This window comes from Anabas testudineus, chromosome 3, assembly GCF_900324465.2.
Source record: "Anabas testudineus chromosome 3, fAnaTes1.2, whole genome shotgun sequence".
NCBI classification, from domain to species: domain Eukaryota; kingdom Metazoa; phylum Chordata; class Actinopteri; order Anabantiformes; family Anabantidae; genus Anabas; species Anabas testudineus.
Window position 1 is genome coordinate 8,083,708 of NC_046612.1, and position 13,956 is coordinate 8,097,663.

The window sequence follows — 13,956 nt, forward strand, 5'->3', positions numbered from 1 at the left end:
ATAATGTGAATAAATGCGTAATGTGGAAAAGCTACATGGACAATACATATTGTATAAAGATGTTAAATTCTTGTAATTTTGCAATGTGATTCCACTACAGAACAATTATATTGAATTCTATCCTTTGCCACAGTGAAAAAAAGGGGGTTAAGGTAAGATAAATAGCACTTTACAGAATGACAAAGTATGCACAAATTTCCCGTTCTATTGAATACCTAAGAATAGCCCATTCTAAGGAAAACACTGTTAATCTGGTAAAGGTGTTGAGGAATTCAGACTTGCAGGAATTCAACAGGTCATCAAGTTCTTACCATTCTGAATCCCAAAAAGGAACATGCCAGGTTGCTGAGGCTGGCTGGGCTGACTGATGGTCCCACTCACGGCGGTCTGAAACAGCGTTCCTGGCTGCTGAACAGGGGAGGACGTGGTGGTCTGGAGGTTTGCCACCCCGTTCTGTGAGGTGAACATAGCTGACTGTGCGAGCTCTTGAGCCAGCCCCCCCTGCAGAGATGCCATGTTAGACTGAGGCATGAAGAGGCCCACAGGCTGCTCCTGACGACTGTTTGAGCTGCTGCCCAGCTGCATAGGCTGCTGCTCCTGAAACATCACTTGCTGCCGTGGATCGGGGGGGTTCCCTAAGGCCATGGGCTCAGAGCGATCCTGCTGGTTCACTGGCACCATGCTGGCTTGGGAAAACAGCAGAGAGGGGTTTTGGGCCTCTTGAGAAACTAGACTGCTGCTGGTCAAAGGAGGCATTTGGCCCTGACTGTTGAAAAGGAGGCTGGAGGCTTGGTCTGGTGTGGACAGGGTATTGTTGCAGAACAGTAGGCCGGCCTGCTGTTGCTGCTGCTGGCCTGGGGAGAGTGTGTTCACAGATGTATGCGGGGACATATTCTGAAACAGTGGAGCCTGCTGGGGTGGCTGTGTGTGGGGCTGAAGCTGGGCAGGCTGCTGCTCTATGGGGCCTCTCTGCTGGATGGGCGAGAGCTGGGTCTGAGCCTGAAAAACCGATGGTGGTTCAGGGGCAGGGGGCTGCAGAGCACTGAGGAAGGCGAGCTGCTGCCGTTGTTGTTGTGAACTACTGGTTGTAAGCTGAGTGGGTAGAGAGGCCTGGGGGAGGAAAAGTCCAGGGGCTGAATGTTGTTGCTCTGGTGTCTGTAGTACTGTCATGGTGTTCTGGAAGAGAGCTGCCTGGACCTGCTCCTGAGAGGCTTTCTGAAAAAGAGCTCCTTGTGGATCCTGTGTTTCAGCCAAAGAGCTGGGATTGTGAAACATGGGTGGTGAAGGATGAGAGGGTGTCTGCTGGAGGAAGTTGGTCTGAATAGAAAGCAGATCATTTGTCTGCTGAAACAGAGCGGTTTGTTGCTGCTGTTGCTGCTGCTGCTGTTGCTGTTGGGCCTGCTGGAAAAGGGATCCCTGGGTTGGCACCACTCCTTGCGGTGAACCCCGCTGTTCTGCGGTCTTGCCCTGGGAGGCATCCTGAAACATGCTGCACTGCATCTGAATCTGTGACTGAAACAGCTGCTGCTGTAAATTCTCTAAAACCTGCTGCTGTTGCTGCTGCTGGAGCTGTTGTTGCTGCATTTGCTGCTGCTGCTGCTGCTGAATTTGTTGCTGCTGGATTTGCTGTTCTTGAATCTGCTGTTGGTGCTGGATGTGCTGTTGCTGCTGTTTGGGCATTGAGTTGTCAGACTGAAGGGGTAAACTACAAAACCCTTTGGCTTTAAGTTGTCTCACTGCTTCCTCCAGCTGGGCCACTTCATCAGGAGGGAACAGTGACAACTGCTGTTGTTGGGGTGAGGGTTCCCCACACAGCCTCCCGACAGCTCCAGAGCCGCCGCCGGGCCTCTCCTGCCCGAGGCCTTCTCTGGGCTCCAGAAGAAACTGCTGTGAACTCTGTTGGAGAGGGGAATCTGCAGACACAGAGAACGTGCTGGTGGCAGCAATGTCCTGCTTCTGGATGGTGCTTAAGGGCTCAGTGTTGGTAAAAACAGAAGACTGGCCTTTGTCGGGGTCACCTGCAGACTGAGACAGGTTGTTGGAGAATGGTATGTTTTTATTTAGATGCCCTGTGGTCATGTCTGGGTTCTGCTGGGCTGGACACACATCATCAGTCTGATGGTAACACAAAGTAAAAGACAAATGTTTACTTTCAGGATATGCATCACTACTGTGCTATTTCTGTCCAACTGATAAATACTTCTCTTAAGAACAGAAAGTGTGAAGTGAACTGAATGCAACCAATCTTTTAAATATCAAATGCCTTCTGTGCATCACCTTAAATACTGCAGAGGGCTGGAGGTTGTTGGTCACCTCCATCGGGGTGACTTCTTCTCTCTTCACTAAAGGCAACATTGAGGGCATCAAGGCACCATCCAAAACTGTAGAAGAAAAAAGAGCAAAGAATAAATGCATGGATTCATGATTATTCATGTGCCATTAATTCATGCAGGTAACACTACATTAACTGTTAGGACTTCATAAGAATCTCTTGTATGTGTTGATGTAGAAACAATGCAATAATTAATGTAAGGGATTTGAATCATTGTGACTTCAGAGTAATTAAAGATGTCTTCTTCACAGTCCCAGTGGTGCACAAGTCAACCAAAGCAATACAACCTTTAATCTGTTCATCAAAAGAACAATTCTTCACAGGGGCAGGTGTCTCTTTTTTCACATGAACATCATGTTTTGCTGAAAGAGAGAACATCAACACATTAAATACAACAGGAAAATCAATGTAAGTCTTAAAAATAGGCAGGTTGTCAGTAGTACCCTAGTACTCAGCTATGTATCAAGCTATTAGTTAACAAACCTGGATCTGGACTGTAGGTAAAAGGTTGCACATCGTGGGATCTTCCAGCATTTGTCACCACATAGATTCCAACGCAAACTGCAGAAGTGATGGCTTGGTTCTGATACGGAGGAACCTTCACTATCAAGTGATTCTTGGAAAAGATCATAGAATATAAAGAGAGAATTTTGATCTAAGTATGAAGTGTGCTCGTCTTTTTTAAACATGTGTTTTTTATAATATTCAGTAGTGTAGTGTAGCTTCAACATTTCATGTATCTGGGAAATTCTTATTCAGTGTGACCTAATCTCCCGAGTGATGGGGTAATAACTGGGTCTGTCCGTTTCAGACAATTCTGCCTATCAACAGCTGATGGCAGCAAAACCTCTCAAATGGAGCCCAGTCTCAATAAAAGGCACAAAAGAAGACCACAGACCAACTTCAATAGTATTTCAAGAAATGGTCTGAGAATGTAACAACTGTTGGTTATATAATGTTTTTAGCATGTTTGTGACACGCCATAGGTTTCAGTCAGACATGATGAACGTATAAATATAGCACCTCTAACAAAAATAAAAGGACAGGAGCTTTTCCACTTAGCTGCAGATTCACCAATGCATCTAGATCTGACTAAATTTGTTTTTACATCAGCAAAGGTTTAAACTGGACCGTTGAGACACACTCAGTACACTTTGAGGCTGAGTGTAATTAGGTCACAGTACAATGAGACCACTCAAACCTTTGAACCAGCAGCCATTTAAGATGATTACATCTAAAGCCCCATATAAATCTGAAACGACTGCTTGTGTCTACTCAGCTCATTCGTAATTGGCATTAATCACTTGGCATAAAAAAACAACACAAGGACAATCTTTACCTGGTGAAACAGCTCCATGTCAATTTCAGCCTCTGCCTTCCACGAGTTTTCATCTAAGAGAGGGTGTTTATATTAAAAACGGATAAACCTGAGATGTTATTGGCCAAACATATTTACAATACTGGGTTCTTACCAGAAACATTCTCATCAAATATGACTTTGGTGTCTTTAAGGAAGTTTTTGCCAATGATGAAGACTTCTTCTCCACCCCTCACTGAACAACTGTGTAGGGACTTTTTCAGGATTTCAGGTACCCCTGCAGGCTGGGCTGTTAACAAACATACAAACAGATTTCACTTTTTATATCTTTATCTTTTGGGTGTTCCCAGTTTAATTGGATGAGACAGTATAAATATGGATAGAAAATAACCCTTCAAGTATACTTTTACCAGCTTTAATAGAATTATTCTTTAAAAGCAGATCAGTGTGAACTCATTAAATGCCACTATACATCACAGAGTCACATTTCCTGCTCTGAGGAGACACATTTCATTGTATTTTAATGGTGAATTAGGTCATTTTGCAGGGAGGTCATACCAGAAATGGTCTTTAAAAATAATCAATGTGCAAATGAGCAGTTGATTATAGTATAATCACTTAATCATCTGGTTGTTTTTCTTACATTTAGATATAAATATATAAATATAATGAACCAGCCTCATATGGTCCAATAGTTCATATTGGATGTGGTAAATGCTGATCTTCAAACCACTGCCCCTCCTCTATAACACTTCCCACAAACATTTCACAGCTCCTGCACCATTCATGCAGAGACACATTTGTGTATCTGTCTTTGTGAGGACACTCACGGAGATAATGCTTTTTATAAACCAGTGTTGTTACCTCAATAATCATAACTCACCTTTACACTAAGTATAACCTTAGCCTCATTGTGACCACAGACATTTGAATGTGCATCCAAATGCTGCCAAAATGTCCTCACAAAGAAAGCCATACACATACTTACATGCACAGATGCCAGATGAAAGATATTTCTCTGGGTTGCATGCTGGCTGTGTGTAAACAATAGAAGTCCACACAGATCTATTGTTTCCTCCTTTCCTTCTCTTTCTCTCCTGTCTCTCCCAAAATCCACTAACCGAGAAACTGGCCCTAAGTGTTCTTCCTGTCTATGAAACCAACCACACCCTCATACATAAACCTGGACCCTTATTAAATAACACTTGGATCTTTACGCACTGTCTTCAAATGTTGACATCAAAAGACAACAGTCTCCTGACCTGAGGCTTTATTCAACTTTAGAAACAGGACCTCTGCTGTCAAAGAAAATAGCTCAGTTTACAGTATAATGGTAATGATTAACTAAGTAGGTTACAGGGCAACTATTTGTTTTTCTTCTTTTCAAGTGTCAATTATAGTGAAACTGATTTAATATACAGTTATTAAATATTACACCAGGGTCCATCCAACAGTCTATAGACTTTGTTTCTTACTAAACTTCTACAATCTCTCTCTAACACACTTACTACACAGGATTGGAGATGAGGGAGTCTGCAGGGTGAGCACTGATCCATCTGGACGGGGAATGTTGACACGAAACACAAGTCGAGCACGTGTGCTCTTCTTCTTCGATCCAGCTACACCGATACGAGCCTCAACATCAGCATTACGGAGCTTCAAGATCCCAACACAGTCTACCCTGCATGGAAAGATAATATAGGTTCAGAAGACATTGTAAAGAACTTCAGAAGCTACATTTATGTTTATTTTAGAGCTCAGATTATAACGCCTCTTTATGCAACAGCTCATCTGGCATTTTTAAGGCCACCCTTGCCCCCATGTCACCATGTTCTGATAAGTCAACTTGTGTAAATGTTCCTGTGAGCCGTTCTATACACCAGCATCCTTCAGCAACAACATAACCGAAAATCCTGCTGCACACAATCAGCATGTTTATATGCAACATGGACATCCAAGTTCCCAAAAGTATAAATGTAACAACAGATCACAAGGAGCATAATATAATATAATAATAAAAATCTTATTATGTGTCATTGTGATAACTGATTTCTATTAAATTAGGTATGATTAGGTTTTCCATGTTACAGCTAACATCTCCTCTATTGTACAAAAGGTATACTGGGTACACAGAGCAACATATTTTATATTTAATGATCCCACAAATAATCCAATTTTAATCTGAAGACATGTACATACGCTAGTGTCATGTTGGTGCTTGGCTCAAGGGACACCTCTATGACAGTGGTGCCGTCAATGACCACCTCATTGCAGGCAGTGGTGTTGCGCCCGGTCACTCGGCAAGATTGGTAAAATCCATGTGGCTTCACACGGCCAGCATCGTTGCCCACAAATATTTGTAAAACCACAGGCTCCATCACCCCTTCCAGCTGGGTAAAAGAAAAATGACAAGGAACATAATACATCAAAATTAGTCAGCTAACTAAAAAGGTCCAAATCTGATAAATCTGATGGTAACAGACAATCTTTGTAGCTTAAGAACAAAAGGTGCCAAGCGATTTATGAACCACTACTTTTCATTTTTTGCCTCGTCCTGGCCTGTCACGTTTGTGTCTCCAGCTGAACTTCCTCCCCCTCTCTCTTACATCTCTCTCTCTCTCTTGTTTTGCACATGCTAACTAAATGCATTTCCCTACCTGTCCAACAGATGACCTCAGTGTGTTGGCCAAGTGCATTCTGGCATCTTCTCATCAAGCAATTGTCCATTTATGTACAGTTATTAGTCACAACTTGTTAATTCTCTGATCCTTATTTAACCTCCATGTGCAATTTTTTTTCATTTCACATTTCTGTGCAGGTTTTTTAAAGGATCTTTCTGAAACAGGTTGTAATGTCAGCGTAAACTTTCAAAGTGTAAAGATGGTGGGTGGTGGAGTCTTGACTGAAGACTTATTTCCATAATTTTATACATGCACTTAAGTGATAGAGGACTTCCGAGTTCAATACAGAGGCTGTTTCAGGTGTTTTACACTAACCTTTACAGTAGGGAAGCCCTGCTGAGTGCGATCCTTCACTGACCCTCTGCTGCCTTCAGTCAGGTAGCGAGCTCGGTGTTGAGTCTCAGGCTGGACGAGGATCTTCAGCTCCTTCCCCTCATTCTTCTGTGGGTACTGCATTGAAAGAGTTCCTCCTTTCTGGGTGGTTGTCTGAGGATCATCAGAGCTGCAACAAAGAAGAGTTTGACACAGACAGTAGCACATTATGTCGGCCATTTTCAAGCAATTAAAATGTTCTGGGTTTGTGGATTAACATACATGTTCCCAACTTACTATACTCATTCTTTTATATGAAAAGTGATACCTGCTGCAGTTGGAACAAACTTTAAGTTCAGGCCACGCAGAAAGTAAAAAAAAAAAAAGATACCACATAGACCTACAGCATCAATGTTAAATATCTGTTTTTACATTACCTTGTAGTGAAATTGCTCTCATTACTGCAGCAGTGAAAATGCTCACAAGTTGCCATGGTGCACTGAGCAATGCAAGTTTAGAGGCCCTACATCGACCAGGCACATTCTCCCCAATGCTCTTAAAGCATTCAGAGTTGGGTGTTTATTTAATCTGCTGTGCTTATCCTATGTCTTTGAGAGAGACTTGGTGATTTACTGTGGTTGACCATTGTTTGTACTTCCGTATCCTGCCCCTCCCTCGCCTTTGATCTAACGACTCTTCTTCAATCAAATGTGGTAGGAAATTTAATGTCAGAGAAGACTGTCAAATATTTCATCTGTTTGTATCATTTCCTACTAATACCTACTATGACAATCAGGATGAGTACTGTTTAAAATAATTCAAAGACTAACAGCCAACTTTTGCGCTAAATCGGGGGTAATCAGTATGTGAACCCCTGGCCTAATGACTTCTCCAAAAGCTAATTGGAGCCAGGAGTGAGCCAACCTTGTGTCCAATCAGTGTGATGATATTGGATGTGTTGCTGAAAGCTGTCCTGCCCTTTAAAAACACACAGCAGTTTTGGGTTTACTGTTGCAGCACTGTTGCTACTCTCCCTAGGCATGGTCGTCCTGTAAAGATGACTGCAAGAGCACAGCGCAGAATGCTGAATGAGGTAAAGAAGCATCCTAGAGTGTCAGCTAAAGACTTACAGAAATCTCTGGCACATGCTAACATTTTTGTTGACACATCTACAATAAGGAAAACATTAAACAAGAATAGAGTACATGGGAGGACACCACGGAGGAAGCCATTGCTGTCCAAAAAAAATATTGCAGCACGTTTGAAGTTTGCAAAAGAGCACCTGGATGTTCCACAGCACTACTGGCAAAATTATCTGTGGACAGATGAAACCAAAATTGAGTTGTTTGGAAAAAACACACAACACTGTGTGGAGAAAAAAAGGCACAGCACACCAACATCAAAACCTCATCCCCACTGTAAAAAATGGCGGAGGGAGCATCATGGTTTGGGGATGCTTTGTTGCCTCAGGGCCTGGACGGATTGTTGTCATTGATGGAAAAATTAAGAATATTGCTACACTGAAACAGTTTTGTGAAGAGGAGTGGTCCAAAATTACTCCAGATCATTGTGCAGGTCTGATCTGCAACTACAGGAAACGTTTGGTTGAGGTTATTGCTTCCAAAGAAGGGTCAACCAGTTATTCCAGTCCAAAGGTTCACATACTTTTTCCACCCTGCACTGTGGTTGCTTACATGTTATGTTCAATAAAAACATGAAAACATATAATGTTTGTGTACTATTATTTTCAGCAGACTGTGAGTTAGATGAAGTTTTATCTTATTTTAGCAAATTTTATGACAAATTAATGCAGAAAACCATGAAATTCCAAAAGGTTCACAAAGTTTTTCTTGCCACTGTAGCTCTGTGTATATATATGATATGAAAATCACAAGTTGGAGATTTTAGTGCAAGGTGTCAGATAACACTCTAAAAAAAAAAAACACAATAAGGCCATATCATAGAGCTGCAACAAGTTATTATTATTTTCATGCTGAATACTAATTTTTATAAATGTTTTCTTAGGTATTTTGTTGATCTTGCGGTTGTGCAATTCAAGTCAGTTCTTTGATTTGCAAAACAGTCCAGGACCAATAGATATGCACAGCTGAACCACAGTGGTAGTTTTCCTGGAAAAACTGCTGATGAAAATAGTTGAGGATGAATTTTCTCTCTTGGCACTCACTCCTCCAATAAAGCTTCAAAGGCTCGGAAGTTTGTGGTATTTATATGAGCATCATCGATACAGAGAAATGATTCTTTATATCCTTATTATTCTTTCACAACTTCAGAGGTAGATAGGCAGATAGGCATGCCATAGACATGTCATAGGCAGATCTAAATTAAAATATTTCAGAGTAACTGCATATAAGAGTAAAACAAACCTTCCTTTTTGTCCTGTCTTGTTGTCCGGGCCCAGCTGTGACAGGACAAAGTGTGGGCCTTTGGCACTGTCGGCATCGAACATGTCCATGCTGGCTTCCTCTGCAGGCACAGACTTAGGACCAGGCCTCTGGCGAGGGGTTCGTTTCCGGGACTTTCTGGGCACCTCTGTGTTATCATTGTAAGAGGCGGCGCTCACGATACTGAAGTTGGAAACAGTGTCATCCATCCAGATGCTGTTACTCTGCTCCGAGTCCAGGGATGTTTCATCCTGGCAGGACATACTGCTATCATCTAACAGGTCCTGTGGAGGTGGAGAGATGTTCAGTACGGTGCGGCGCTTAGATGGAGTCATCTGGTGATGTTGCTGGGCCTCCTGGGATGTTGCGGCTCTTCCACCTCCTAGCTCACTGCTACCTCTGCAGTTACCACCACTGCTGCCGTTACCATTCCCACTTTCTGCTCCAACAACCTCTGGCACCGCTCTGCTGTTCCTGATGTCCTCTGGGTCAGCATTGTTTCTGTGAGCTGGGTTCTGGTCACTGCCTGAAGTACTGGAATGGATGGTAGAGCTGGAAGAGGTGGAAAAAGCACTGCGGGGGCCTTCCATGGTCATAGAAGAGGACATGGCATCTACAGTACAAATAATTAGACAGTGAATAAAGGCATCTCCACCAGTGTTGGCTAGCAGTCCCATTTAAGCAGCAAAATCTGTTCATGATCTTTGTTTACTATTTTTAAATATCCAATTAAAATTCACCCTTTTCATTGGGTCTTACATGTGCGTCTGTGGTGCTGATGATATTTGTTAATGTACAGTATGTAAAGCACTGGACAGTTGTGACCCAAAACTTTATAAGTAACTAAAAATGTAGTGACTTGATGAATTAGCAGTATTTTGTTCATGTTCAACTGAGTGAAAATAATTGCCAAAATGATCAAATGGAGATGGAAGGTCAAAAAGTAATATGTGCAATATGATGCATGCCAATTATTGGAGCTTTTTGTGTCTTTTTTTATTTTTATTTTTGCTACAATAGTTCATTTTGTTGGGACTGAACGTAGCCACAGAGACAAAATAAACAAGCTTCTGACCTATGAAGCAGAGAACTGCAGACCATTTTATATGCAGACACTCCCTGCTTCAGAGGGAACTTCCTGGAATATAAAAATGAGACAGCGAATGAGCAATAAGAGCTGAACAGTAAAACTTTATTCAGATAACACAGGAAATTTTGTCAAAAATGTTGCTCCAGCATGCTCACATAGACTGTAATTTCAAAAGCATTAAAAAAATAAAGGGGTTAGACTGCTGTTGACATTCTGGATTGTTTAGTGACTCATTAGTTAAAAAAAAACAGAGGCACATATAAAATATTGTGTAATTTTGATCAAAACACAAAGATGACAAACAAAAAACTGTGGTTTTGGAAAAGCATCAGTGCTCTGAGTAACTAAAAATATTTTAAATAAACGTTGTTCCTTTAAACAAATGTTAGCCCATTATCAAATAGCCTGGACTACATCAGGGCTGTACTAATAAAAAACAAAACGTGCAAAAACTGACATATTATCTGACTCCAGGTTTACTACTTTATCACAATTTCATAAATTAATTCAGGAATATGCATCATTTAACCACAAAAATGCAATGAAGAAATACCAGTAGACACACAGTGAGCCTGTAGTTCCTGATCCCAGAGCTAATTGCCTGCACTTCTCATTTGGTAATCTAGCATTGGCTGTATTTACTGCTCTTTATTGTTTATATTTTTGTTTAATTATTTACCAGTTAACTGGGTGTGGTCGCATCTCAGTGGAAGATTTTACATTTGTCTGACTTGAATGAACGAATTAAACAATTACTTTCCTAACTTTCCTAAAAATATACTGAGCTAGAATTAAAAATGATTTTTAAATATCCTTCCTTTATTACCTATGCACTGTGTGCTGATTTGTATACTTGCAATGTTTAATGCATTAAGCCAGATACTCATGATCATCATGATCAGCATCGTTTTAATTTCCTATATCAAAAAAACTAAAACAAAACAAGTGTGGTCAACAAGCTGTCAACTAGGAAAGCTTATCGCAGCCTAAATTGTCACTAACTTGCTATTGAAGAATATGTACAACATTAGTGTGTGGCATCTGGGAACCAACCTTGTTCCACCCACCAGTAGTGAGTGGGGACGGAGAATCTTAACTCAGATAGATTTTACAGGTGGATCCTGTAAATGCTGACAGCAGTGGCAGCACTGCAGCAGCACAGCTTTGGGGTGAGCAGCGCACACACAGTCATGCAGCAAGAGAATGAATGAGTGCTAATGGCTTAAGTGCACCATCATGATTAAAAGGGTGTGTGTTTGACATTTAAATTGGAGTCATGTGAGTGTAGCATACACAAGTTTTGGTAGCCTGAACCAGTTTTTAGGCTTCATGTACTGTGCATCTAGAAGGTTTTCACAGCGCTTAGCTTTTTCCCCATTTTGATATATGACAGCCTTTTTCCCAAAATGGATTGAATTAACTTTTTTCCTCAAAATTCTGCAATAAAATAGCCCATAACATCAAAGTGAAAGCGTTGGTGCACAGACATTTTCAGATCTCTCCAGAGATGTTCAATAGAATTCAAGTCTGGGCTCTGGCTGGACCACTCAAGGACATTCACAGAGTTGTCCCGTGGCCTCTCCTTTGTTATCTTGGCTGTGTGCTTAGGGTCTTCCTGTTCAAAGATGAACCCTCATCCCAGTCTGAGGTCCACTGTAGGGATGGTATTGGTTCAAATAATTCAATCTTTGTCGTATCAGACCAGAGAATCTTGGTTCTCATGGTCTAAGAGTCCTTCAGGTGCATTTGGCAAACTTTTACTGAGGAGTCGTTTCCATCTGTCCAGTCTATAATACAGGCCTGATCGGCTGAGTGCTGCAGAGATGGTTGTTCTTCTGGAACGTTCTCTCTTTACAGAGAAACACTGGAGCTCTTTCACAGTGACCATTGGGCTCTTGGTCACCTCACTGACTAAGGCCCTTTTCTCACGATCGCTCAGTTTGGCTGGGCGGCCCGTTCTAGGAAGAGTCCTGGTAGTACCAAACGTCTTCCATTTACTGTGCTCATTGGAACTTTAAATGCTGCACAAATGTTTCTGTACCCTTCCTCAGATCTGTGCCTCCATACAATCCTGTCTACAGACAATTCCTTGGAAATCATAGCTTGGTTTGTGCTCTGACATGCACTGTTATACGTCGTAGAAACATCTCAGGGATAATCAGTGGAAACAGGATGCACCAGAGCTCGATTCTGAGTAACATGAGAAAGGCTGTGAATATTTATTTTGGAATAAAGCTGTAACATAACAAAATGGAGAAAAGGTTAAGCGCTGTGAATACTTTCTGGATGCACTGTATAACTTGTGGACTTATGAGTCACTTAAAGCATCATAATTATCTAAACTACTGAAAAGAAACTGTTGAAACAATCAACAAGTATGTTGTTGCTGAGTCTGCAAAGTGTTGCATATTAAGCCTACAGTACAATACAAAAAGTTGGAAATGTTGTGCTGTAGAAATGTAGTCTGAAGCTGCTTTTAATTCATGTGTGAAAATGTTGCTGCAAGAGACCACATTCAATCACAGATCACAACAATCATCAATCTTAACTAAATACTTCACAGTACAAGCAGGTACAGACAGCAGGCATGTTCAGCTGATTTAACTCCAGTGACATAACTTTCTTCTTCAGCTGTTTTGTTTTTTTGACCTTGTGCAGGTGTTTGTTTGCCTGCAGGTACATATGATGTATTTTTGGGGGGGTGGGGCACGATCAGTCCCACCTGCAGAAGAGAAATAAGGATAAGAAGAATAGGATCCTACCTGACGCTACAGAAGCTGAAGGGGGGGGCCCTGTCTCTCCGCCGCTCTTTTGACTCATGATTTCTGGGTTCTGCTCGGTGGAGGAAGGCAACTGCAGCTCTCTGGGTAGAAGATCATACACTGATTCTGTTAAGAGAGGACAGATAGAAGGAACAATAAGGTGACATATCAGGAACAGGAACTTGACCATTTCTGTTGGTGATTCATGATTCAAATGTTTTAGCTCAGACAAGAAAATGAGAATGAAATACAGTTTCTTTATTTAATGTAACTCAATTCCATGTCGATGCTGTAAAATGCAAAAATTCATAATCTCTGCAACTATAAATAAACAACTGCTCAAAAAGTAATTTTTTAAGTGGAGAGGCGACGACAGTCATAGCGCTGTAAGCAACGCAGAGGTATTTTCGTCTAAAGGTTTTAGGGCAAAGTCTTCTAACCAGTCAGAAAACGATTTAAGTTTTAGAGTTTTCTTGTTTATTTTAATTTCATAATGACAAATAGCTGAAGTGCTGAACACAGTGAGCAGATCACAGCAGAACAGGCAGAGCGAGGGTTAAGTGAAGAACAGTGAATTGATCTTGAGTGTCATGCTAGCTCAATTGCATATTGTTACTTTAAAAAGGCTTTATACAACTCCTTTTTCCCAACATGCAGTAGTATTCCCCACATCCTGAAACTGCGATGTGTCTACAAGCCAAGCAGTACGCTTGAGACTGGAGATGAAACAGTCAGTCAACTTACTGATCGATATTTGACATTTGATAAACTTTTTAAGGAGGCAATCTGTTTTATTCAATATTTTCCCGCTTTTTGAAATCATTAATAAAGTTGTTAACCAATTTATAAAACATATTCTGTTGATTAATTGATAAATAAAATAATAAATAGCTGCAGCTACATTTGTGACATTTGTATTTACTTTAACAAATCTTCCTAGAGAATGCAAATATTCAAAATACATCTTTTACTAAGATATTTCAGAGGTTATTGACCGCCTGCTGATGTCCTCTCTCAAAATTGTCCATTTCGTAAAAGGTAAAGCAGTGATTCAGGGCT

The 13,956-nt window shown here is 41.2% G+C and overlaps 1 protein-coding gene across 5 annotated transcripts in view; it reads right to left on the reverse strand.

Moving 5' to 3' along the window:
• nfat5b (nuclear factor of activated T cells 5b) overlaps positions 1-13,956 on the reverse strand; it is a 31,461-nt gene that overhangs the window by 4,367 nt on the left and 13,138 nt on the right. For 4 of the 5 annotated variants that reach the window (XM_026379069.1, XM_026379068.1, XM_026379072.1 and 1 more), the window contains 11 exons: positions 12,898-13,023; positions 9,028-9,658; positions 6,647-6,833; positions 5,850-6,040; positions 5,159-5,331; positions 3,805-3,939; positions 3,672-3,724; positions 2,816-2,948; positions 2,620-2,694; positions 2,278-2,381; positions 312-2,115 (listed from right to left, as the gene is read on the reverse strand). In XM_026379069.1, coding sequence (XP_026234854.1) covers positions 312-2,115; positions 2,278-2,381; positions 2,620-2,694; positions 2,816-2,948; positions 3,672-3,724; positions 3,805-3,939; positions 5,159-5,331; positions 5,850-6,040; positions 6,647-6,833; positions 9,028-9,658; positions 12,898-13,023 — 3,612 coding nt within the window. Of the gene's footprint in view, positions 1-311; positions 2,116-2,277; positions 2,382-2,619; positions 2,695-2,815; positions 2,949-3,671; positions 3,725-3,804; positions 3,940-5,158; positions 5,332-5,849; positions 6,041-6,646; positions 6,834-9,027; positions 9,659-10,120; positions 10,184-12,897; positions 13,024-13,956 lie in introns of all 5 variants that reach the window. The other variant, XM_026379073.1, reaches the window with a different exon arrangement.